This window comes from Muscardinus avellanarius, assembly GCF_963383645.1.
Source record: "Muscardinus avellanarius genome assembly, chromosome: 17".
In the NCBI taxonomy this organism is placed as follows: domain Eukaryota; kingdom Metazoa; phylum Chordata; class Mammalia; order Rodentia; family Gliridae; genus Muscardinus; species Muscardinus avellanarius.
In genome coordinates, this window is record NC_137803.1 from 14,003,648 (window position 1) to 14,030,684 (window position 27,037).

The 27,037-nt window shown below is 35.9% G+C and overlaps 1 protein-coding gene across 6 annotated transcripts in view; it reads right to left on the reverse strand.

Annotated features, from left to right (window-relative positions):
* The window catches only part of RELCH (RAB11 binding and LisH domain, coiled-coil and HEAT repeat containing), a gene marked incomplete at both ends in the record, with an annotated part of 99,707 nt that overhangs the window by 40,810 nt on the left and 31,860 nt on the right, over positions 1-27,037 (reverse strand). For 5 of the 6 annotated variants that reach the window (XM_080714595.1, XM_080714594.1, XM_080714593.1 and 2 more), the window contains 7 exons: positions 2,289-2,453; positions 2,883-3,023; positions 7,261-7,332; positions 10,220-10,310; positions 14,777-14,889; positions 22,801-22,896; positions 24,495-24,570. In XM_080714595.1, coding sequence (XP_080570721.1) covers positions 2,289-2,453; positions 2,883-3,023; positions 7,261-7,332; positions 10,220-10,310; positions 14,777-14,889; positions 22,801-22,896; positions 24,495-24,570 — 754 coding nt within the window. Of the gene's footprint in view, positions 1-2,288; positions 2,454-2,882; positions 3,024-7,260; positions 7,333-10,219; positions 10,311-14,776; positions 14,890-22,624; positions 22,649-22,800; positions 22,897-24,494; positions 24,571-27,037 lie in introns of all 6 variants that reach the window. The other variant, XM_080714591.1, reaches the window with a different exon arrangement.

A 27,037-nucleotide genomic window follows, 5' to 3' on the forward strand; every position in this document is an offset into this window, starting at 1 on the left:
GAAATTACATTGCAAACTGGATTTATGATGTTTTCCCTTTCTGCAGCAAATAAGACATTTAAGGACCTATTTGTTGGATCCAGAACATAACACTTGATGGAGATATTCATTCAAAATGTGAAAAAAATAAAAACCAATAAGGCACTGCAGAAGTAGTAAAATCTTTTTATGAAAAACTTGAGGGCAAACATGAGTCATTTCCAAGGTTGGGAACATATTTTATAGGTTCTCTTTTTCTTTAGGGAGGGTTTTGTCTTTTGAAACTTTGAACGTGAGAATAAAGAAAGTGAGCCACACGAATCACTCTAAATACTCAACTGCTGAACCAGCAGCAGTGTTTGCTATATCCTCACTTCTACTTCCTATCTCTTTTAATACATTTGGTAATATCTGTATTTACAGAAATTGAAAGCACATTAAATAATTCCATGTTTAGATAAAATATAGAGGAAACCTCAAAAGAAACAAAAAAAAATTGAAGAAGAGTACAAGGATAGGATAATATTGAGAAACCAATATTAAAGTAAAAGGAAAGAAAAAAAAAAGATTGGGCATAGTGCATGACTCTAATCTCCATACTTGGGAGGCTGAGACAGGTGGATAAAGGTTCAAAGCCAGCTTCAGCACTTTAGTGAGGCCCTCAGCAACTTAGTAAGACCCTGTTTTAAAATAAAAAATAAAAGAGGTTGGGGTGTAGCTCAATGGTAGAACGGCTCTAAATTCAATCCCCAATATGGAAAAAAGAAGAAAAGAGAAAAAAAATCATTAGAGAACAGAGCATTTATGCTGTTCAAATCTGCCTGAGATACCATTACTAGAGTAGAAAATACAAACCGTGTCAGAGATATGAATTATTTACTATCAAGTTCTAAATTACCTAATTTCTTCATGAAAGAATTATCTATGCTGTAAATTACAGATATTTTGAGTAGCAATGTGCAATTAGTCATGTTACAAAATAGGAAAAGAAAAACCAGGTATGGATAATTTTCAGATAGAAAGAATGCAAACACTCTAAAAATTTCCCTTGGTTTCACAAAACAAGGTCTAGTTGTTTATTTAATTAATTAATTTTTTTGTGGTGTGAGGCATTGAAACCCAGAGTATTCTACCTCTGAACTATACCCTCTTCAGTCCTATTTTATTTTTATTTGATAACAGGGTCTCACTAGGTTGCTAAGAGCCTCGCTAAGTTACTAAGGCTGGCTTTGAACCTGCCTTCTTCATGTCTCAGCCTCCCAAGTACTGGGATTATAGGAGTGTACCACCATGCCTGGTCATTTATGTTTTCTATGTGTTTTTTTGTTTTTGTTTTTGTTTTTGTAGTACTGTGGACTGATCCCAGGGGTATTCTACCTCTGAACTATACCCCCAGTCCTATTTTATTGTTTATTTTGAAACAGGTTTCACTAAGTTGTGATGGCCTTATTTATGGTTTATTAATAACAATACATTTTGAAATTATAGGAAGAATAACTCAATTGTACAATTAATTAAATAGACCATTTATTGAAGAGTTACAATGTTTTCTGTTAAAAGCCTTGTAAGTCCTTTTGAGGCAAAAAAGATGAAAACTTGGAATCAGATGCTGATATCAGATCCTGGTTCTGTCATATGACAGCTTTGGGATCCTGACAATTTACTTAAACACTAAGTCTCAGTTTCCAAATAAAACACAGATTACAAATCAAAGGGTTATGAGAATGTATTTAAAGTTTTCTCCTTAATGGCATTTAATGGATGTTTAAGGAATGCAAAAACTTTCAGAAAAAAAAATTAGGTCACGAAATTTCTATCATTTCTTCAGCTTCTTAAAATTTTTTTTACTTGGGTAGTATGAAAAGTTCATTTTAAAAAGTGAGGAAGAAATTACTGCAGTGGAATAAGCAAAGTTTTGGCAATTTTGGCATCGTACAAATAAGAAAGCAATAGAGAGTCAGATTTTCTTTCTCTCTGCTTTCTGGAACCGAAGCTGAAGCTTTATGGAAAATGGCTAAATCTTAAAAGGTCAAGGAAGAGCTAGGTTTCTCAATAATGTCTCATTTATTTCTATGAAGGTGCTTTCTCAGCTAGCCGACATAGATAATTCCCTTTTTCTTCTAGTTTCACCAAAACAAAACTTCCTCATATCCCTCTTGGCTCCAGGCCAACAGAATCTTTACCTGGTAATGCAGTCGAAGATTCACCAAGTAGTACTTTCTGTCTTTGATCCCCAATAGTCCTCTAAGATGGCTCAGAAAAAGACCTTTGCAATTGTTGTAAACTATGTGAGTAAAGAAAGAACCTACCCTGAGAAGCTTTTCAATCTTGTTCAGTAGTGTAGGGATAAGATGAGACTGTAAGTTTCCAAGTTCTGTAGTCCACGCAGCATAAGCTGGTAAAAATACTTGGTGGGTGGCACTAACTACTCTTTCTGAGGGATCGCCCAAGGCGGACAGCAGCAATTCAAAACCCTGAGGAAGAACCAGGGGCATGGAGGGATTTAAAAGAATAATCTTTCTAGAAAATTATATAAAAAGTAACACATACACATTTCAAGCACTTCAGGAAATAATTTAAGCCAAGACAGAAAACCATACACAATACTCCCTTTCCTATTTTGCTAAGTGTCATGTATCTACTGATGAGCCAACCAAAGAGAAGGGGTGGAAGACATGGGGCCCTGCTGCCGACCTCCTGAGACAGCAGTGGCAGATACTGCAGGTGATCACATCTGTCTTCCTCTTAGTTGTAAGACTGAGACCAGGAAGTTACCCCCAACTGATTAGAGATGAAATACCTGTCATTCCCACTGTAGATTATGAGTGTCTAAATCAGAGACTGGAAGTATTATATTACTTTGAATTTTATGAGGTAAAAATGGTTCACTCTGAAAAACATACCTGTTGGTATTTGTCCGGATCATCAATGTACCCCATAATGATACCGAGGCTTTTGATCACAGCTTCTCTTACCAAATCTGCCTTATCTTCCATTAACATCTGTTGCAACATTGAAAGAACCAAGGAGCTACGGATTTCTTTCTGAAAATAACCAACATGATTTTACTATTTATACTAAAACAAAAAGTACAGAAAACAATGACAGACACCCATGTGTTCAAAATCCATATTAAACAGGCATTAACATTTTTTTGTATTGGCTTCAAATTTTTATTTTGAAAGATATAAAACATTAAGGGTACATTCAAAATATTGTTCTCTCCCAAATCCTTCCCTCCACCCTTCCTTCCCTCTCTAGAAGTAAAAACATCTATGCTGAATTCAATATTAATCATCTCTCAGTATGTTGTTACATCTTTAGTAAAAATGTAAAGAAACCCTCAAATTCTTACAGCACATACTACTGGGTATGTTTAGGAAATCAACAATAATTGACATGGCTACAAATGGACAGTGGCTGTTTTATTACTATCGGTTCAACTTAGAAAAGAGTGTTGAAGAGTTTTAACATAAGGAAACTACTGTGGCTAAGCCATTTGCCTCACGTAGTATAAGGAAACAAAATCCCGGCACGAGTTAGTATTTTGAAGAAGTGAGAAAACAATCAGGATAATAAAATAAGAGAGCTTTAAAATTGCTTTAAAATGCATTGCTATTTTAATAAGAAACATTTCATATACTGTCAACCACTGTCAGATTTTAAGTGTTGGAGATTAAAACCAGAGTCTCAGTCGCTATACCAGTGAGCTACACGCCATCTCTAACAGGTTTTTTTCAGTTAAGTTAAAAAATGTTTTCACTTAATTAATGGCTGAGGTTAAAATGAAAAGTTACAATACTCGATTTCATGCTCCTTCCACTTTAAACTCATTCAGGTCATTTTTACATAGAAGAGAATAAAGCAAATACAGACGAGGTGACTGTTTTTATTTGCAGTATGACTTTGTATGCAGACTCATGCTTGATATTTTTAAAAGGATTTTCTTTTGGAGTTTTTAGAAACAAAAATAAATTTTAGGAATTTGGGACACTTTTAGGCTGAATGGCTTTTGGCACAGCCTTACTTATTTTAGGCTAAGAACGGCTCTAAAAGTGACTCAAAATATCTTACAAGGGATTCTTGGTCGGCATTGGCGCAAGGTGAGGCGGTGAGGCTAGGTGAACTTCAGCTGGATGTTAGTTTCCCGTGGCCCTGGACCGAAGCCGCCTGTGGTGCTGTTCTGGTATGCTCCAGGACCGTCCCGGAAAGGTCAGCAGGGTGACTCGATGTAAGCCGTGACTGCACTGAGGCCGTGACTCTGCACGGCTACAGTACAGAGCTTTGCTGCTGATAAGTTCTACGGCCCATGAGGATCAATACTACTTAATATTCTGGAGAAACTAAGAATGGAGCAGCTTACTTCTTTGCAAATAAGTGCTCATCTATCTTGGAACAATAAATTATCGGATGCTAAAATTCACTCGTGTCTATGTATGTATACAACCTATCGCAACAGTAAGATGCCAGTCAGCTCACATTAGAAAGAAAAACAAAACAAGCAAAATTTCATCATACCAGTTCCTGGTGGAGGCATGAGAAAATAAGATCTCCAATGTGGTATAATAGGAAGATACATCCACACTATCTTGGTTGGGGACAATTTAACACTATCAAAATAAAAAATGCAAGTGCTGGAAGAAGGAACTTTGAGAATGTACAGGTACCCACTTAAGTACCTGTCAAAAGTGCTCATATTCAGGCAATGCTCATGGGCTAGAGAACACCGTATACAGCATGATTCACTTGCAGTACATTTTTTAAAGAGATGTGAAAATATAAGCTGATATATGCAGAAGTTTTTACTTTCAATAAATATGAATTAAAAACTATCAACAGTGGTTACCCTTGGAGAGAATGACTGGAGGATAATAAAACTAATAAACTACTAACTAATGAAATTTTACAGAACAGGCTGGGGGCTTGAATTAGTAAGCAGGCTGCAGTGTGTCAGCCAAGTTTTTAAATTAAAGTAATTGTGATACTAGCACATTTTCTTCCAATCCCTGGCCCTACGGGAAAGTTCCAGGGCATACCAGTCCAGTGGTGCTCAATACTTTTGGTGGCAGGAATCCCTTATTAATTTAAAATTTAATAAGCACCTCAAGTAGCTTTGTTTGTGTGGGCAATATTCATTGACGGTTATCACAGTAGAAATTAAAAGTGAAAAAATTATTAATTTTTTTAAATATGAAAATTTATTGCTACTGTGTTTTCAGAGAAGGGAACGAATGTTTTCTCTAATATGCTTGAGCTAGGAAGTACTTGGAATACCAGAGAAACTCCAGATGATAGAGGAGATCCTCATGCAGCCAGGAGAAAAGGTAGGGGAGGAAGAAAGCTGAGGTTCATTGATGGAAATGCGACCTGTGACTATGTGAGCCTGGACACTGGGTGTCGGGAGGGAGGGAAATGGGGAAGAGGGGGGAGGGCATCAAGTACTGTGTGAATATGTGCCACTGTCAACAAGATATACATTAGATGATGTGGGACTATGATATACCAGTTAAAAAAAAAACCCAACCCCCCCAAAGCTTAAAGTACTGCAATGATTACATATAAAAAGTGAAAAATTAAAAAACAACTCATTAAGTTGTCACAGAAATAATTTTATGAAAATAACTATAAAACAAAACAAAAATGTGAGAAAAAATGGTGTTTTACATTTTGTTTCAAATCCTGTTCATGTTTGACTTAAAGGAAGACAGGTAGGCCACGTATGAGGACATATATCTTAAAACAGTACTTGGAAAGCTGAGATAGGAGGATTGCAGGCTCATGGTCACTGTGCAATAACTTATAAGACCTTCTTTCAAAATAAATAAATATAAGACTGGGGGTGTAGCTTAGAGGTAGAATGCCCCAGTATCACCACCACTAAAATAAAAAACAAAAACAAAAAAACAAAAACAAAAATACAAAAAAACCCCCCCAAAACAGGCAGGTCTCTTATCTGTTTTGCATTCTACTTGTTGTGTGATGGGTTGTTATGGTTGAGGTATTTAAAGAAAATCTGGCCTCGCAGAAGACATGTATTGGAAAGGACATTTTAATAACCTTTTCACTGATAGAAAACATTCAAAACTCTGATACATTAAATTACATTGGCCTATCTTAGACTCGGAAGGAAATTAGACCATGAAGTCATGCAGACTTTTATTTTTGTTACTGGGGATTTAATCAAGGGGCATTCTATCCCTGAACTACACCCTCAGTCCAATTTTATTTTTAATTTTGAAACAGGGTCTTACTAGGTTGCTGAGGGTGGCTTCAATCCTGCAATTCTCCTCTCTCAGCCTCCCAAGTACTGGGATTATAGTCATGAACACCACGCCTGGTTCAACTTCTTTCTAATATCGACACTTATTTATAACATTAAAAATTCCATCAATTTCATCAAAAGAAAGTCTCTGTGTAGTTAGAAGCTTTCAAGCTCATAGTGGCAGATATAAGTTTCCCAAATTATAGAATTCATTAAAAGCTTCAATTTTATTATTAGCAACAAATTCCATCCACTTGTTTTCCTTAAAGTGACAGGCTCACTTGAAAATAAAAATTTCTGTCACATACCCAAATTTGAATAGCCACAACTTAATTGTCTGTGGTGTTGTCAAGAAAAATCGGTGTCCTATGAAAAAAGTGGCTAGTACAATTCAGAACTCAATAATTTAAGGGCTTTTCCTATATCAGACTTCTGTATGTAAAAAAGGGTTTTCTATGAATACTTTCTATTTTGTTCCATTGGATACTAAAGATGTCAGGGTTAAAATTAAGCAAAATTAATAATCATACTGATTTAATAAGCCCATTTTTGAGTGAGATTGTCTTATTCTGTGAATGTATGGCAAAGAAGAATACAATTACTATTGTGCACATGGAGGGAGGCACTGACTGCTGAGTGCTAACTCATGAGCAGGTCTGTTCACTGTTGCTTCTGTACCAACACTGCAATGCCAACAAAATGACAAAGATTAAAAATAAGTCTTATGAAGACTAGTCTTCACCTCATGGGCTTCTTTGAAAGGATCTCAAAGAAGCCTCCAGGTTCCTCAGACCACACTTGGGAAACTTCTCATACAATTTAATAACATCGTACTCAGGCAAAGTCAGTGGTCATGTACCTGTATGCAACAGAACACTGTACTGCTGTGAACCTTTCCCTTTATTAATAAGAGAGCACACCTACGGGAATTTCGGTTAGAATGTGTAAGACACTTGAAAAAAGGTTTCTCTGTTATAAAAAAAAAGTGTTTAAGAAAAAAAAAAAAAGACAATTCTTACAGGAAGGTAAGGTGCCAATGCTCCACAGGATTCCGCCACAAGTAGTCGTCTTTCAGGGTATTTGTGATTAATCTAGAGTAAAAAAATAAATAAATCAAGCATAAACAACATACCCTCTCTTCTTCCAACAGAGAATTACTTTTCACCACAAATCCTATTAAGAATGGAATAAAGCTTCTTTCTTTTCCACTTCTGGGAACCCCTGTGTGGCTAGACCTGGATCAGGAATAAGGGGATCAAGAAGAGTCTGAGCATGAGGTCACAGGGGTCATCTGTTAAAGGAAAAGGGAAAACCAGAGATGAACATTTGGCAAGGTGTCTAGAGATCATGTGTTTGTCTAAGACTAGACTTTCCTTAGAATGTCAGGAGAAACCAGGACCTTTTCCCTCGCAACAGTAGCTTACTTTTTACTTTAGAAAATCTGGCTTCCAGGTAATATAGTGCCTATAATATATGTCAGTCTTCTTTTTATCTAAGGGGGTTACAATATAATTTAATCAATTCAGCTGACTGGACTAGAGCTATGGTGCACCTGTGCAGAGAGGTGGGGTTTTGCTATTGTGAGGGCTACACTGAACCGTAGCAAAAAATAACAAAAGAAAGGACACATACTGGGTTTTGTTCCCGTATGTCTTCTTCATAGAATATAAATCTTTCCTTGACTGGAAAAGAAGTATATCTGTTCTCATATTCCCATATGAAAAGGTGACATAATTCAATAATGTATTGGATGCCTAAAATTAAGAAAAGAAATTATATAGTAATCTACTGGGCAAGGAACTTGAGGCAGGTGGCTTGACAGATCCCTGATATCCATGCTTATTCAGGCTACTGAAGAGATGGTGACAGAGATGTTTATAACCAACATCTCTAAATTAAATTTAATGCAGATATAGTTACCTCAAAACACGGAATAGTCTGAGTGTCAAAGTATGTTACACGTAAAGTTCTGTTTGTTTTTCCTTGGTCTAGCTCAATGAGTCTGAAAATTAAATGCTCATACAAAAATCAATCTATTTTTGTATTTTAGCAACAAACAAACTGAAAATAAAACTGAGTCAAATCTACTTATAATAGCATCAAAACTAATAAAATACTTTGGTATAATAAATAAAACAGAAGTACAAAATTTACATTCTGAAAACTATAAATCACTGCCAAAAGAAAATTTAAAAGACCCAAGTAAATGGAAAGCCAACCTAAATTCATGGATTGAAAGGCTTAGGGTGGTTAGGATGGAAATATAGTTCAGATTAACTCAAGGATTCAGTGTAATACTTATAAAAATCCTAATTAGTTTCTTTGTAGAAATAGACAAGCTGATCTTAAAATTCATAAGGAAATCCAAGGGATTCTGAATAGTCAAAATCATTTTTACTGAGAGCCAAATTTAGTGGGTTGGTGGTTGGGGTTTTTTTTTTTTTGGTAAAATTTTTTAAAATTGGTTGTAGTTTTGAATGCGCAGCTCTTGTGAATATACTAAAACCACTGAAATGTATACTTCGTATGGGTAAGCTGTATATTACTTAAATTAGTAAGACTTAAAAATAAAATGAAAAAAAAAACCTCTAAAAATTAAATGCACACATGAATAACTGTATAGAATTATAAATTCAAAGTTACATATGTTATATCCAAGTTAAATTTGACTGTGATTAGAACTTTACCCTATATGAGTGTATATTATAATATACAGATAACATATGCCATTGTCAGAAGTAATTATTACTACATATACATATTGTCTATTTTGCATAGTGAGCCTGGTGGCTCCACTATATTTTAATAATAACAAAAGAATGCCCAAAGAAATCAAGAATAGAATTCTAAATGACAACACATATCAGTAATATCCCAGAGACCAATATATATTTTTCTTTTTTTATTTACTTTTTTTTTGTGGTACTAGGGATGGGACCCAGGGGCCTTCTACCTCCGGGCTACACTTCCAGACCTATTTTATATTTTATTTGGAAACAGGGTCTCTTAAGCCAGCTGAGGCTGGCTTTGAACCTGCGTGATCCTCCTGTCTCTGCCTCCCAAGCGCGGGGATTACAAGCGTGCGCCACCACGCCCGGCTATATTTTTCTTAAGAATAGAAAGTGTCGGGCATGGTGGCGCATGTTTGTAATCCCCGCGCTTGGGAGGCGGAGACAGGAGGATATATATATATATATATATGCAGGTATGCAGTACATACAAGATACATTTCTATACGTGTACGTGCGTGCGTGCAGCATACACACACACACCCCTTCTTGCGCCATCCTGACTACATGGAGCACTTTCCCACCTCAGGCCCTCTGTACTCACTGTAGCATCTCCACTCAGATTCCTGCTTAAACATCACTTCCTCAGAGACCCCCTGTCTTTCTAGGAAAGCACTCTCCTTGCCTCTCTAGTCCTTTTCTACTTTATTTCTTTATGCTATAAGTTACTATAAAACAGCCTTTCTTTCTTGTTTATTCTTCACCCCACCCCTAAGCTGTCGTTGACTTTTGTTCACCACTCTAATTTCCAGGGACTCCTGGTGCTTGGCACTGTGTGTTGAGTGAGTGAATAACGCAAGCGTTCCGCAGCATTTCAAATCACGGTGCCGAGCTGAAATAGTAGCATGATTTACATCCCATAAGTGTCCTAATGACATTTAAAAAAGACAACAGGCTGGGCGTGGTGGCACAGCTTGTAATCCCCGCGCTTGGGAGGCTGAGACAGGAGGATCTCACAGGTTCGAAGCCAGCCTCAGCTACTTAGTGAGGCTCTCAGCAACTTAGTGAGACCCTGTTTCCAAATAAAATATAAAATGGGTCTGGGAGTATAGCCCGGAAGTAGAAAGCCTCTGGGTTCCATCCCCAGTACCACCACCAAAAAAAAAAAAAAAAAAAAAAAAACCAGACAGCAGAAGCTTTAAGAAATAAGAATACAGTAGCTCAGGGGAAGCCAGAACAGTTAATTTACCTGCTCCCAGCACTGTGGTAAGAGCTCGGCTTCCACACGTGTTGGTCCAACATGACGTGCAAATGCCACGCAACCCGTCAGTATCATTTGCCTAAAAAATAATGCAAAACAAATAAATAAAGACTTGTATTTACATCAGAAAGCGCAAATAGGACCAACGGTAATAAAGAGCTAGTCCTAGGCACTGGTCATTGCTGTTTCTCAACATAACTCCCAAGGGACCCAATGTCCACTGAGCACTGCAGGAGTTTCTCGTTCACCACAAGCCCTACCCGCCTTCCCTGCTTTCTTTTCTTCTTTCCCTACCTTGCTACCCCACTGGGCTACCTCTCCAGCCCAGTCTTTATTAGTTCTATCTACTTCTTCCTCTGTGACTGTTTCTCAACTTCCTTTTCCTTTGTTTCCTATTCCATTCTGTTTAGGAGGGCAAATAAATTCAAGGAAATAAAAGGAAAATGTGACAAGATACTCCTAAGCCACTGTAGCTTCTTGCTCCCTCCTGATTACTTTCTAATATCTGAATCCTGCCCCCCCAGTATGTGAGGTCCATAAATATTCAGTAACTGTAACCATTCAGTTCTCTTCGAATTTAAACATCTGAAATGCTTATACAAGATACACACTTTGATAGAACTTCAGGTCATGAATCACCATCACTATACTAGACACACCTAAAGTTCAATAGGAAAAGAGTTAGGTACCTTGAAAAAATTTCTTAGCAAATTTACATTCACTATTTTAGAAAGTAGGATAGTTTTAAAATACAGTCCCAAATAGAAAAGGTTAGATGGACTACAGAATATTAACACATTGGGAATAGGGTCCTAAATATAAAACCAAGATGGCCCGATGTGTTAATGACACAGGTTGAAATCTAGTGCCAATTGTGGTTAGTTTATTTTAGGAAAAAATTTTATTTCTGTAAGTAAAAAGGAGATTTAAGTGCTGAAATGAGTGCCTAAGGCCTGATGACCTGAATAGTACGTTATGGCCACCAGGTGGCAGCTACTAACTTTACAGGCAGAGTCTATGAGAACAGGCTGGAAGACTTGAGCTGCTGCTTTTCAAATCTAAAAATAAAAATGGAATACATGGTATGTGACTTGTAAGTTACCAGTACAAGAAAAAATTAAATATAATATTGTACAAAAAATTACTAATTTTCCTATAGAGTACCAAACTCTCCTCAGGAAATTACCAGATTGCAAAAAATGATACTAAAACATTTCTAATGATATTAAAACATCCCAAACATCCCTAGCATATGAAGACTGCCAGTATACATTAAACTTGGCTAGATCCTGAGAAGGCCCCACTTGTTCTCAGGTGTGTGTGTGTGTGTACATGTGTGTATATTTGTACATGGTACTATGGATTGAACCAAGAGGCATTCTAGTTCTGAGGCTCTTTATTAATTAATTAATTTATTTATTTATTTTTGCGGTATTAATAATGGAACCCAGGGGCATTCCACCTTCAAGCTACATCCCTAGTTATTTTTTATTCCTTATTTTGAAACAGGTCTCACTGAGTTGCAAAGGGCCTAAGTAGCTGAGGCTGTCCCCGAACTGTGATCCTCCTGTCTCAGCCTCCCCAATGCTGGGATTACAAGCATGTGCCATCATGCCCAGCTATTTCTGAGTCTTTAAAATACTTTTTTTTTTTTTCCTGTTTTGAAACAGGGTCTCACTAGGTTGCTAAGTCTTGCCAAGTTGCTGAGGCGGTTCTCAAATCTGTGATCCTCCTGTCTCAGCCTTTCAATTACTGGAATTACAGGCATGAAACACCACGCCTTGCTTCCCCTGAGGTGTATTTTGGTTAATGTAGGAAAGAGGAACCTAAGATGCCTTTCAAAGTCTATTTGGGCTGATCGTATAGTCAGAACTGAGAAATTTCTTGTATTTAAAATCTTAAACTTGACTAGTCTCATGGTTCACTAATTTATGGTTTTCCAATATCCTCAGAAGATACGCGTTGCTTTACAAAGTTATAAGCAAAGCATCACTTTTCTTCAGTTAAAAGTTTTAATAAAGAGCTGTGTGAGATGGTGTATACCTCTAATCTCAGTACTTGGGAGGCTGAGACAGGAAGATCACAGGACCAAGGCCAGCCTCAGCAACTTAGTGGGACCCTGCTCAGAATGAAAAAAGGCTGGGAGCAGAACACCCCGACTTCAATCCCAGTACCAAAAAAGAAAAAAAAAAAGTTTTAACATAGAAAAACATTCAGATGCATTATTTTATCAAACTGGTACTGTCCACCTACCTGCCTACGTACGAGAATGATTTCAGGCCACACTGTATTGCTTCACCTAACATTTAAAGCCTTTACACTTTTAGGCGGACAGCCATAATTATTAGTTGATCAGAACCCATGACATTTTTTTTTTTCCCCTAGTGGCTCTGGAGATTGAACCCAAGTATGTTCTACCCCTAAACCACATCCCCTAGCCCTTTTTATTTATTTTTTGCTTTGAAACAAGAAAAACTAAAGAAAAGAAACAGTTGAATTGGAAATCCAAATGTAACTAACACAAAAGTGTACAAACCCAACATAAAAGCTGAAATAATAAGAATGAAACACTACAGAACACTGGGCCAATGTGTCTTTGGTCTATTAAAATTTTTTTTATCAACATTTCCTCGATAATTTGCATCTGGCTTCAAACTTGATAGCTCTTTAAAATTAAAAAGAAACTAGGACTTCAATGTTGAGGAGTTGACTAGAACCAACATTCAGGGGATTACTGACAAACTCGCTCATTTTGTATTTTGGTACTGGAGATCAACCCTAGGGATATCCTCCCTTCAAGTTACACAGCCAGCCCTACTTTATTTTTTAAAGCAAATTCCAAATTGGAAAGAAAATATCAAGAAATGCCAACAGATTACCACATTAAACCAGTTTTCTTTTTCTTAACAAGGATTAAAAGCAAACAAACATGCTTTCTGCTGGGGGCATTTTATTATAGGGCAAACCTTAAGGACTGGCTTAGAATCTATAAAGGGTTTATGCCTTGCTTTGGAAAGTCTTAGTACTTATCAAATCAGCACAAAGAACTTAGGTAGGCAAATAAGGTCAGGTTATTCTGAATTTCTCTTTCTCTGAGGGAAGTTAGGTTTCCGTCTAGGGAATATTAGAACACCTGTGGGGTCACTGAGTGAGTCCTGTCTTCTAGTACACAACCTAACTATGACTTACTGCATTTTGTGGTCAAAGAATGAGTTGTCTCCCAGTCAAAATGCAATTTACCTTTACCACCTGGGAGGCCCCTATTTAAAGACCCTTTATGCTGTTTTCTCCTTCTCCCTTACTGAGGGTTTGGTCATAACATAATCGCTAATTGCGAGGAGACTCTTCTTTACTAGAAATCAGAAAAATACATTCACAGAAGATAGAATTTTCAGGTCAAAATGAACTATCCTGCAATTATCAAAGGAGAATGTATTTTTAAAAGAAATAAAGTTCAAGCCAGGTGTGGCAGTATATGTCTGTAATCCCAGTACTTAGGAAGCTGAGGCAGGAGGGTCAGAGATTCACAGCCAACCTCAGTAACTTTGTGAGGCCCTCAGCAACTTAGTGAGACTCTGTTTCAAAATAAAAAATGAAATAGGGCTGAAGGTGTAGCTTGGAGGCAGAATGCCCTTGGGGCTAATCCTCGGTAACACACACGAACAAAAGCGCACTGCAATATTTTAATATGAACTGATCTTAAAAAATTAAAAATAATTTAGAGAATATCTGATATTATCTCTGTCTAGTAACCATGAGAACTAGTAAGACTTCAAGAAGGTATAAAATAGCCAGGCGTGGTGGCGCACGCTTGTAATTCGAAGCCAGCCGCGCGCTGGCTTAGGAGACCCTGTTTCCAAATACAAATGTAAAATTAGGTCTGGGAGTGTAGCCCGGAGGTAGAAGGGCTTCCAGGAACCCCAGTACCACCAAAAAAAAAAAAAAAGAAGGTATAGAATCCTTTTGAAAAGATTTATTAAACAATAAAAGTTGTCACTAACTATAGTAAACAATAAGTACTCCTATCTTAACAGGACTTGCACATACTTTTTTTTTTTTTTTTTTGGTGGTAATGGGGTTCCTGGAAGCCCTTCTACCTCCGGGCTACACTCCCAGACCTATTTTTATATGTTTATTTGGAAACAGGGTCTCTTAAGACAGTGAGGGTGGCTTCAAACCAGCGCGATCCTCCTGTCTCCGCCTCCCAAGCATGGCGATTAGAAGCGTGCGCCACCACGCCCGGCGGCACACACTTTTTAAAAGCTACTTTTGCTTTAAGTTATATTTATTCCTTAACCATAGGCTAAACTTCCCCGAGCGACCTCCCTGTATCTGTTTATGTGTTGTAGTAAGTTCCAGGTTGGGTCTGAAGTGCATTTCTTGGGATTTGAAACCTTCAAGGCATCGTGATGTCACTATGGAGAGAGCCCCAGTGCCATTAAGACAGTCACTGGGAAAGAAAAACGGCATTTAGATACAATGCCAATCTTGGAAAACTAGTACGTCAACACTGTGCTTATTCCCCAAAGAAGCGATCACACCCACCGCTGTTCATCGTCTGGCCTCTTGATCAGATTGAAAAGGATGTGGAGCAGCTGGTCCCGTTCCTTAGGCTCAGGATGTAGGCATGCTGTACATAATATGAGGGGGATCAACTCCTGAAGAAATAGGACAGTGGAGAATTTCAAGATAAAAATACACTGTAGAATATTCTTAAATCTACATTTAAAGGTCCAAATACAAAAGAGCTAATTTTGAATTTTCTAAAGTTGATAATTCAAAACACTGAAAACGTGACTGACCCTTCCTATATCCACAAGGACAATATGTCTTCCTTAGGATTAGAGATGATCTAATGATTTTGCACCTCTCACACCTTACCCAGTGACTAATGGAAAAGCCATTTCTGGGCTGTGTGAGTAGATCCATGGTCAAGTGCTTGCCTAACATGTTCAAGGCCCTGGTTTCCATCTCCAGCAGAGCAAAATAAATAAATTATTAAAAATAAACAAAATACAATAAGTAAACAAGTAAGTAAAATCCCACAGGTGCTAAATCCTTGATGCTGTAGAATATTAGCGGCAATATTCCATGTTAAACTGTAAGTTTTCCACAATATTTTTTTCTTAGTGCATTCAACATGCACGGGTAAAATGAACATTTTGTAGGAAAGTAACAGGTGAAAGTGTCTCTTTCAGAGACATATTTGAATTAAAGTTTTTTTTCCATTATAATTAAGACAAATTGTTAACACTGAATATATTAAAATGCATTATGCTTTTCGTTTTGGAATGGATTTTCAAACCTAATGAGAAAAAGTCCAAAAAGTAATAAAATATTCTGGAAAGAAATACTCAACTACAGAAACAATACTGTGCATTTATTTCAAAGAAAATCATTCTAATGAAGGAAAGCATGATTACCCCTGATTTTTCTTTCCAATTACCTCAACATTTACCAAAAAGTACTAATAGATTTAAAATAGGAATTGATCATTTTAATAATTCATGATTACTATCTATAATAAAACCTGGAAAAAATGATGATATAACCTGAAAAGCAAGATAAAAAGCTTATAAGTATTCTCTCATTTTCCAGATAACTTCTTAAAATTAGATTACATAATTTTTGAATTGAGAATAATCTTAATGCCATGAAGAGAAATTCTTTTCCATTATTTCTGAAGTCTTTATATATTATGTTATAATTACCTGGCTTAAGTCTTAAATTTGAGGGTATAAACATAAGAGGAACTAGCTATAAGTAAAACTGAAACTTGAAAGAGAAAGTAAAACATTTATTCTATCATTTTCAATCTTCTTATTTGTAAACCTATGTAGGTTTCAGATTCGAGAATAATTTAAAAGCAAAAAGTAAAAAACAATCAGGGAAGATAATTCAACAGTGGAAAAGTGAGATGGAAAGTGTACTATGGAAACAACAGAGTTAACTAGCATGCTCACTAGATGCTTGATGGAGTAGTCCTGATGTTGTAGGAGAAAAGGAACAAACTTTTACAAAATATTAAATATTCTGTTCAGCTGGGAAGTTTGACAGTAGGAGACCACTAAGATCAAGGAGTATTCTAATCAGGGTTATATTGTATTTAGGCTGCTGAGAGCCAAATGACATTAATTAGAAGAGGAAGACATTGCACTGTCAGGGTAGCTGATAAGAGAAGCTTAAGGATGAAAAGAAGTTATTCTGGAAGCACTAGCTAAAGGAGAAACACTTCTAATGCTGGAAACCAAGAAAGGCTCTAAAAGTTTTATTTGCATTTTCTGTTCATGTCAGATTCTTCTCTCCTGAGAATTTTTCTTCATTTCTATCAATACACTGTGTGTGTTTCTTTGGTACTGAGTACTGAACTCAGGAGTATTCTACTTCTGAGCTATACCCCCAACACTTTTCTTTTTACTTGTTTGCTTTGAAACAGGGTCTCCTTAGGTTGCTGAGAGTCTTGTTACACTGCTAATGCTGTCCTTAAACCTGTGATCCTTCTCCCAAGTACTGGGATTACAAGTATGCACCACCACACCTGGTGGAAGATGCTATTCTTAATCTCATTTACCTGGTTTATGTGCATACTTCTTATAGTGCTTTTTCCCATTCTCTCCTCAGTCTTTTACTCTTTAAAGTTATGACGTGAATGTAAGATACTTGCTATAACTGCAAAAATATGCATGAACAGTTTACAGTATGAAGTATAATCTATCTTTTTTAAAAATATGGAGCCTACCAAAATAACTATGTTGTTTTTTATTCTTTAAATTTTTTTTTCTGTTACTGGATACTGAATCCAGGGCATTTCTACCTCTGATATACATCCACAGGCCTTTTTACTTTTTATTTTGAAATAGGATCTGGCTAAGTTGTTGAAGCTGGCTGCGAACCTACAGTTTTCCTGTCTCATTTTTCCAAACACAAGGATTAGAGGCATGTACCACCACACCTGGCTGTTTATTCTTATGTCTTACTTTTTATTTTCTTTATCGTTTGGCTTAGTGATCACTAGTCAAAGGGGAAGTTTATATAATGCATATAGAGAATCTTTTAACTGGGATATGGCTATGTACCAAACTGAGAATACATGGCCAAACTGACCCAGAATTAGAAGAGTTCCTGGTTGTTATATTCTTGTAGCATTTAAGAATCGAAGAAAAGGCAATTTTTTCTTTTAATTTCCTCAAGTACAATAAGTAGGCATCAAGATAAATATAGAAATAAAAAGTACTTTAAATACATCCTGCAATGCTTTGTCTGTTGCTGTTCATTTGTCCTTATAAGATCAAAGTTGACCTAAAAATAAAAAAAATGCCCTTCCCAACAGAGCACTTACGAAAACACTCTCAACATCTATTTACCAGTTTCAAATTATTTTACAAACATAAAGACTTGATATAGTCTCTTTCAGCTCCATCTTTTCAGTTGAAAAGCTCAAGTCTTTACAAAACTTCCCTTATGAAGCCAGGCGTGGTGGCTGATGCTTGCAATACCAATACTTGGGAGGCTGACACGAGAGGATCATTGTTTGCAGACAGCCTCAGCTACTTAGTGAGGCCCTCCACAACTCAGTGAGACTCTTATTTCAAAATAAAGAATATAGAAGAGGGCTGAGGATGTGGCTCGGAGGTAGAATGTCCCTGAGTTCAATCCTCAGTTTCCCAAAAAACAAAAACAGAAACATCATCACTAAATTTCCTCTGGCAGATAAGGCAATGCTGTTTTAAAAATGTCTTGATAAGACTAAACATGGAAAAATGTATTGAAAATAATAGAGGAATGTAAGGTATTAAATGTAAGAGGATTTTGTCATAAAAATCCTTACACATATTAGATATGATGTCTCATAGAATTAACAATAATTATAGTAAGAAAATACTAATGGTAGTTATAACTTGAATGTTAACATTAGATCCAAAAGGAAAATTTCTCCTATATAGAAAAACTTGTGTATTAATATCTTGAGGTTGTATCAGTTTTAAATGTTTAAAACATGCTTTAACAACCTGGATAGTAATATGCATTAAAGTGAAATGCAACTCTGAATTTCTAAGAATTCATTAATGACAGGATGAGCATTTTATACTTTATTTACATAAATAACATAAGCTTTATTTTGATTTTAGCAAGTTTTGTTAAATATACTTTCACTGATCCATTGTAGCTTATACATTGCAACGCGGATCAGAGTGGTAGGAACGTACATGCACACAGTTCATGTTTCGCCCTGGACCCGACTCCCTCCCCTTCCCTGCTCAGGTTTTGAGGTTGGTATTGATAATTTCACATCTGTAGATAGTATAATCTGAACTGACTCCTTCATGAAGCCTCTTTTCCCTCCCACTGACCTCCCTTTAACTTCCTCTATCACTCCACCAGTCTCTCCTCATTTTTCTGTACCCTTTTATTACTCAATTTCTATCTTCCAACACGTAAAAGAAAGAATACAACTATTTGCTTTCTGCGACTGGTGAATCTTAGCATAATATTCTCTAGTTCTATACATTTTCATGCAAATTACATAATTTTGTTCTAATATAGAGGTGAGTAAAATTCTACTGTGTGCATACACCACAGGTTTATAATCCATTTATCTGCTGATGGACACTTACACTGGCTCATGATTTGGCTACTGTGAATTATGTGGCTAGAATCATGTATATGCCTGCATCACTAGAATATTCTGACTTCGATTCCCTCGGATAGATACCCAGGCCTAGTACAGCTGGGTCATATGGTGGTTCCATTCCTGGTCTTGAGGAACCCCCACACTGACAGCCCTAACAGCTATATATTTGATTTGAAATTCCCACCAACAGTGCATCAGCGTTCTTATTTCTTCATATTCTTGCCAGTCTTTATTGTTGTGTTCTTGATGGTTGACATTCTAACTGAATTAGGTGGAATCTCAGTGTGGTTTGATTTGCATTTTCCTGATTGTTAATGATGGTGAACACTGTTTCATATATTTTTTGGCCATTTGTATTTCTTCTTTGGGGGAGTATTTAGTTTAATTGCCCATTTTTTATTTTTATTATTTTAGTGTTAAGTCTTTTAAGTTCTTTCTGTAAGCTTTCTCTTTAGATTCTTGACAGTTTCTTTTGCTGGTAGTTCTAAGGGTAGTTTTGCTGGTAAAATTAAGCAAGAAAAAAAAAGCTATTTAAATCGGAAAAGAACAAGTAAAACTACTAATATGTAGATGGCAAGATTATGCATTGGGAAATACCACAGAACCTGTAAATAACAATTAGAGTTGACAGCAAATTCAGCAAAGTTGCAAGGTATAAGATCAAAACACAAATGTCTGTTGTGTTTCTATATACCAGCAATGAATAAGCTGGAAAGAGAATTTAGAGAACAATTTCATTTCTAGTACCATCCAAAAGAATAAAGACCTTTGAATAAGCTGAATCAAGGGTGTGAAAAACGTGTGCACTAAAAGATACGAAACACTGCTAAAAGAAATTAAAGACCTAAATAAATGGAAAGGCATCATATATCCACGTAGTTGAACAGTTGACAGTTTGGAAGTGGCATATATATATATATATATATACATACATACATATATATACACAGAACAATGGGACAGAACTGAGAGTTTGGAAATAGACCCACACAATGCATGGCCAACTGATTTTCAACAACATTGGCAAGAGCATTCAATAGAGGAAAAAAAAAATCTTTCCTTCAAAAAATGTTGCTAAGAAAAGTGGATAACTACATGAAAAGAATAAACCTGGATCCTACCTCACTACAAAAATTAACTCAGAATGAGTCAATGACCTACATGTAAGAGCAAAGCTTTAAAATTATCAGAAAAAATATGAGTAGGTATGCTTGGTTATGAATTTCACAATATATTCTTAGATTTGACACTAAAAGTGGAATCAACAAAAATGAATTAGACTTGACAAAAGTAAAAAAAAAAAAATCTGTTCTTTAAAGAATGTTAGCAATGTAAAAAGACAACTTACAGCATGGGAGAAAATATTTGCAAATCATATTTGTGATAAGCATACAAAATCCAGAATATATAAAGAACCTTTATAACTCAAAAGCAAGACGAACAAGTTAGTTAAAAATGGTCAAAGTACTTGAAAGAATACACTAGAATGTAGTGAAACTACACATGGGACTGTGGCTAAAGGTCATGGGAAATGAAGGTACTCATTGGGTATCTTTTCATATTTAGAAAATGTTAAACCATGTGAATATATCACTAATCAAAACTTTAAATCCTATTTCTAATGCTTTATGGGGTCAAATAGGGTATTACTATGATAATTAGTTTACTGAAGAACATTTTAACTTATATGCCAATAAAAAGGCTTATGCTGACAAGAATATATAAAACTTGAGAAATAAAAAAAATCAAATATTAGTCCTTCAATGAAAAAAACTTTAAAAAATATAGACATAAGAAGTTGGGGTAAAACATCAAACAGTAATCAATATCAAGCATTATAATGAAACAAAAGTTCTGTCCTTGTTTTATTTTTGTGAGGTGCTGGGGATTGAATCCATGGCCTTGTATGGGCTAAACACATGTTTTAAGGTTTTGTCTTTTTATGCCCTGGGACTGGTTTTAAAGGAGAACAAAGATAGGCTTTGTTATTTACCAATTTACCTTTGAGAGAATACAACTTTGTTTTACTATAAATGGCTAATTTTCTGATTAAATAAGTTATAAAAATAAAAAGATCAGCTCTTTATGAAATTAATTATGGGTATTAAAATTATTTACTGTTATTAAAAAGTATTTGCTTTTAAAATATAAAACAATTTAACATCAGCCAGAAAAGTAAACATTACAGATTCGATATATATGTACACTTGTATATATATATATATTTATATATATAATGTATCTGATTACTGATGGTACAAGTTTATAAATACTTCATGCAGTTCAATCAGATTTTAGTGGTAGTATGATAATATGGAAAAGTAAAATAAGAAAGCTAAAACTGCATCTCATGATAATTAGATTTCTGTGACATGTAAAGACTGCATTAATCAAACAGTAAAAGGGATGCAAACAGTAATGCATTACATGGAGTAAATTACAAGCCAAACAAGAAAAGGAAGCTCAAACACCATTCTGCCAGGCAGAACTGCAAAACAATCCGAAATTGGACACTGATCCTTCAAGACGAAGAAAATTCTCACTTATTATTTTCTGACTATTTTTAAAGAATTAAGTCAAACCACCAGCAAAAATAGGCTTTTTAAAACCTTTTTAAATAAAAAAAATACCTATAGGAATAAAAACTTTGAAAGCTCTACATATGCTTTCTTGAGGATCAGTACTAATTTCTTATGCTAAACGGATAATTAAGAATGAGCTTTACATGGATTTTGCCAGTGCATTATGTACCTATCATACTGTAGGTCCCATAAATTATGAGTAAAATCAGTATAAATATTAAGACAATTGAGAGTTGGATCTTGTATGATACATTCTAATAGTCTTAATCCATTTTTATATTAGTTTTGTGAACTTAAAATTGAGCTTTTAAGCTGAAAAATTCAAATAAAAAATTTATTTGTAAATAAGCCATCCACTGTCATTTAAATCAGAGTATAGATAATTTTTATCTGTAGAATATTTAATAATAAAAATTAAATATGACTATAGCGATAACTACTAGAGTGTTTATGACTAATTTTACAGCCTATGTAGAAACTAAAACATGTTTGTAACTATTTTGGATATACACACATGCATATATATATACATATATATATATATATACATATATATGTATATATATATTCTTTTGACACTTGGGACTTAACCCAAGGGCATTCTACCTCAGAGCCACATCCACTGTCCTTTTTATTATTTTGTTTTGAAACAGGGTCTCCCTAAGTTCTGAAGTTGGCCTCAAACCTGTGATCCTTCTCTCTCAAGCCTTCCAAGTACTGGGATTAGAGGCTTGTGCCACCACGCCCAACTCTGTATCTTAGATATTTAAGGACTGTCAAAAATAACTTACCAGTGAAAAAAATTTAAATAATACTTTAAAAAGTTACTACAGTCAATATTATGACTATTCCATCATTATAAGAAAAGTAGAATTTATTGACAAACAAGTATAATAAATATAACATTATAACAGGCAGTTACAAGTACATTTGAGAAAAGTCACATTATCATTAGTCCCTGTTAATTTTCAATAACAAAGAGAGCCGACTTTTGTAGACATATTAAGCACATCATAACAAGAGCAGAGGTAACATAAATTACTTAACTGGGAATATTAAAAGACGACAGTGTTCATGGCACGTAAATGGACCTACAGTAGTAGTTAGTGTTGCAGAAGCTAATAATGCTTTAAGCAAAATTGGAAAAACGTGAATCCCATGCAGTTGTACTGAACTCACCTGACAGAGGTGTAAAACCATTCTCTAGGAGCAGAGATGCATGCACAAAAGTAAGAATATGATTGCAAGGAACAGACTTTAACAAAATAAAAATATAACACTCAATTTCAAAATGCCAACAATGGACAACACGATGAGGTTATTGAGATGAGGGTGATTCTATGTGTTTTCTTTACCTCTCTCTTTGCCAACAGCACGTTGGGAACAATGTGTGGCAGGCAGCGCCCCAGCATTAACATAACACTTTGTTCACTGTCCGCAATCCGAGAAACCTACAAGACCAGAGAGTCGCTTAGTGATGCCCGTGGAAGACTGTGTAGGGCCGCAGTGAGAGCGCAGGCTTGTAGGTCCTGCTCTGCTCTAAACACACATGCAAACACTGTAATTTATGAGAACAAGAGCAATAGTATCCTGAGGAAGTACTGACCTTCGCTGGGGTGGAATGGAAGAAAAATACCCCTAATGGGGTGCAATTGGGGAGAAGGGATGACTTTCATTTACTTATTTTGAAGCACTGCAGAGCAAACCCTGGCTCCTACATATGCTAGGCAAGGATCCCACCAATTGAGATATGTCTCTCGTCCCTAGGAAGGGGCTCTTCAGCAGCACAGAAGGGTAATTGTGGTAGATGATAATTAATTGGATAATTCAAAATAAGCAGGAGTTTGAACATTGCCAGTACAAAGAAATGGTAAATGTGATAAGGGTGACAGATATGCCAATTACTCTCATCAGATCATTACATTCTGTACTGATGATACAAAATGCCCCAGTAGACCCATAAATATGTGTAACCACTACATGTCAATAAAAAGAAAATACATTTAAAAATAAAATATCAGTAAAAAATAAGGGCGAAGCCAGGGAGCTTTACTAGGCTTCAGTTTGGGAAATAAGTAAGAAAGCTTATGTCTGGGCCAGTCTGTTTGTTTCTGTCCTTTCACAGAGGCCCACCGAGCTGCAACTACTGCGAAGGACAAGATTTATAGCGGAGTTGCAAACACGGGGTGGCCCAAGAGAGCCGGTCAGTCCCGGAACAAAGAATGCCAGATGGCCACTAAGCCATCGTCTACCGCTTTGCCATTCCCAATGACACTGTGGCCAGCAGGTCCTGAGAGGATGAGTAGGATCAAGCAAAGATTAGCTAGAAATGAAACCAGTACAAAGATAAGGGAAAGACACACCTGTAACAAGTTATAGAAGAGCTGAGGAAAACAGCTGACAGCTAGCAAACTTAGCTACCAAAGGGAAACACGTCTAATAAAATAAAAATAATGAAGTTGGTGTGGTGGCACAGGCCTGCAATCCCAGTACTTGGGAAACTGAGACAGGAGAATCACAGGTTTGGGGCCAGCCTCAGTAACATAAAAGAGGCTCTCAGGAACTGAATGAGACCCTGTCTCAAAATAAAAAGGGTAAGGAGTATAGGTTGGAGGTAGAATGCCCCTGGGTTCAATCCTCAGGACCAAAAAAAAAAAAAAAAAGGGAAAAAACATAATAGTTATCTGAAAATAACTTAAATATAAAGTATATACCAGTTCGCTTTTTGAATTAAACCCAAATGATTCTATCATTAGACATGTGACATAAAAAAAGATCACAAGGGGCCACTTTATTATTTATAATAAAAATATATATTATATAAACATGGCCATAATTCAAAGAAGAGAAATATTTAGAACAGAAGAGAAATAATAACTTCCTTATAAGTTTAAAATTTTAGGAACAATTTCTTAGAACATTATTTTAAATAATACATTTTTGTTTGAAATATAATCTAATCATAGATGTGTTCCAATTAGACATGAAGAAGAAAAACAGCAGAATGTTTTATTAATACCTTAAGTTAAAAATAACTGGTATAGTTTACCTCTGATCCTAAGCGACTATCTGCTGACATCCGACAGAAAGAAAGCAGTGCTTGGTGGAAAGCGGGGGACAATTTCCTAGAAGAAAATATTGGATGAAAAGAAGACAAAAACCAAAGAATTACCACTAACATTTAAAGAGAAAGTAATTGCATATTTGAACTCCTATCTCTGCATTAATTCTACTTTAGGCATGTTAACTACATTCCTTAGCTACCAGTGACTTAGAGGACACTTCTCTTGGGAATTACACAAGGGGAGAAAACCCAACTCAACACTGAATGATGTTCCTGATTAGCTTGATGTTATGTGAATGAATGGGCCTTAAATGTTAAGAGGACCAAGTTGGGCATGGTGGTCCATGCTTGTAATTCCAGTTCTTGGGAGGCTGTGACAGGAGGATCCGGGTTTGGCTATATAGTGAGGCCCTCTGCAACTTAGTGAGACCCTGTTTCAAAATAAAAAATAAAAAATAGGGCTGTAGCTGTAGCTAGGAGGTAAAATGCCGCTGGGTTCAATATCCAGGTACTGCACGAGAAAGAGAGAGCGAGAGAGAGAGCGAGAGAGAGAGCGAGAGAGAGAGAGAGAGAGAGAGAGAGAAAGAGAGAGAGAGAGAGAGAGAGAGAGAGAGAAAGAGAGAGAGAGAGAGAGAGAGAGAAAACTAAACCTGAAATAGTATAGTGACCAATGGTTATAGAAAATATTTGCAAAATCTAAAATAAGGATTTTCTTTGCCCATAATTCACTATGATTCCTGAAAGGGTAGCAAAGGTAAAAGACATAGAAAGGTTGATTTAGTATGTTGCTCAGAGGAACTAAAGTTGTGTTGACAGATACAGCAATAAATTTCAATGTTAGAAATCCACATAAAAGGAACAAAACTTACAGAAATGAAAAAAATGGCTCATTCAACATCCATGATGTACTCAACCTACAAAGCAAAGGCTAACACCAAAGTTACGTAGCGCTTACTTGGTACGCCCCACGAAGCCCTGTCCATGGTTATACAGTTAGTGTGCCCAAGCCTGAGCCTTTGTGCTGGTTTATGCGCCTCCCATGTTCTCTCAATGGAAGGAGCCATAATCCATCCAATTATTTAAGCCAGGAACTGCAAACCTGCCTTCATTCTTCCCTTTCTATGATTCCCAATCCAATCTTTGTTTCTACTTCTCCTGCAAATCCATCCATTTTTTCCATCTTCATGCTCAGTGCTCTAAGTCTCAGTCATTTATTTCTTGGGTTCTTCCATTATACACCCTGTTAGTCTCTTCCTGTCTTGCTACCTTCCAACTATACTTAGTTACCTGGGAGAATGCGTTCCAAAAACTAGAATATCATATCCCAAATCTCTTTTTTCAAAAAAAACTTTATTGGTGCATGGTAGTCTACATCTTAATGGAGTACGAGATGGTAGAGGCATACATGAACACAAATCTCTTAAATGAATTAAAACAGGTTTAAATCCTTCTGAGTGTCTCAAAGTGGATTGCACATGCTGATCTATCTAGTGGGAACACTCTTCTCCTTATGTCTTTGCCCAATTACTTTTTAGTCTTTAGGTCACAGTTTAGATGACACTTCTTCCATAAAAGCTTTCCTGTTTTGACAGCTAGGTTGGGTGACTTGATTATACATTCCCAAAGCAAGACTTATGCTACTATTTCTCATACTTTAGTGTAACTGCTTAGTTGTCTGTCTCTCTCATACTATAAATCTGTGACTGAAGGAATTCCTTACCACTGTAATCCTCGTAACACTGCCTGACACACAGTAAGAGAGCTAAAAGAAAACTAGTTCAATGTATTTACCAATCATTTATCTCCCTAGGGTGGCTTTGGAGTAAAAGTGGATGGCTAAAGATACAGATGTTCTACTAAATATTAAGGAAATTATAAATGCAATTATTATTGAGCATCAGAGAATAGATTTTTAATGATTATCTCTTATGCATATTAGAATATATTTTGAAGATAGCTGGGCAAGATGCACATGCTTGTAATCCCAGTACTTGGGAGGCTGAGACAGGAGTATTGTAGTTTTGTGGTCAACATCAGCTATGGAATGAGGCTCTCTGCAACTTAGTGAGAACCTGTTTCAAAATAAAGGATAAAAAATAGGGCTGGGGGCTTAGCTTGGAGGTAGAATACCACTGAGCTCAATCCCCAGTTCTGCAATAAAAAAAAAAGAATATATTTTAAGGATTACCATATCTATTTCAATTCTTCAACCTCCATTACCTAAATAAAAATATATGCCTAATAAAATATATGCCTAATAAAAAGTTGTGATTCATGAGTAGAAAGGTTATCCTACCAAAATATAAACAAAAAAATAAAAATCAATATTCTTAGTAATAATTACCTATAAATCTAAAGAAATTCCTCTACTTAATAGAAAAAAAAAAAAAAGAATGACCAGGTGGCTAAAAATGTACCACAAGATTCTTATAAAAATTAAATGAGCACACATAATGCACTGAGAACTGAATTATATGCCTAATATATAATTCAAGCTCAATAAATATTTCTAAAATGTACTTTTTAAA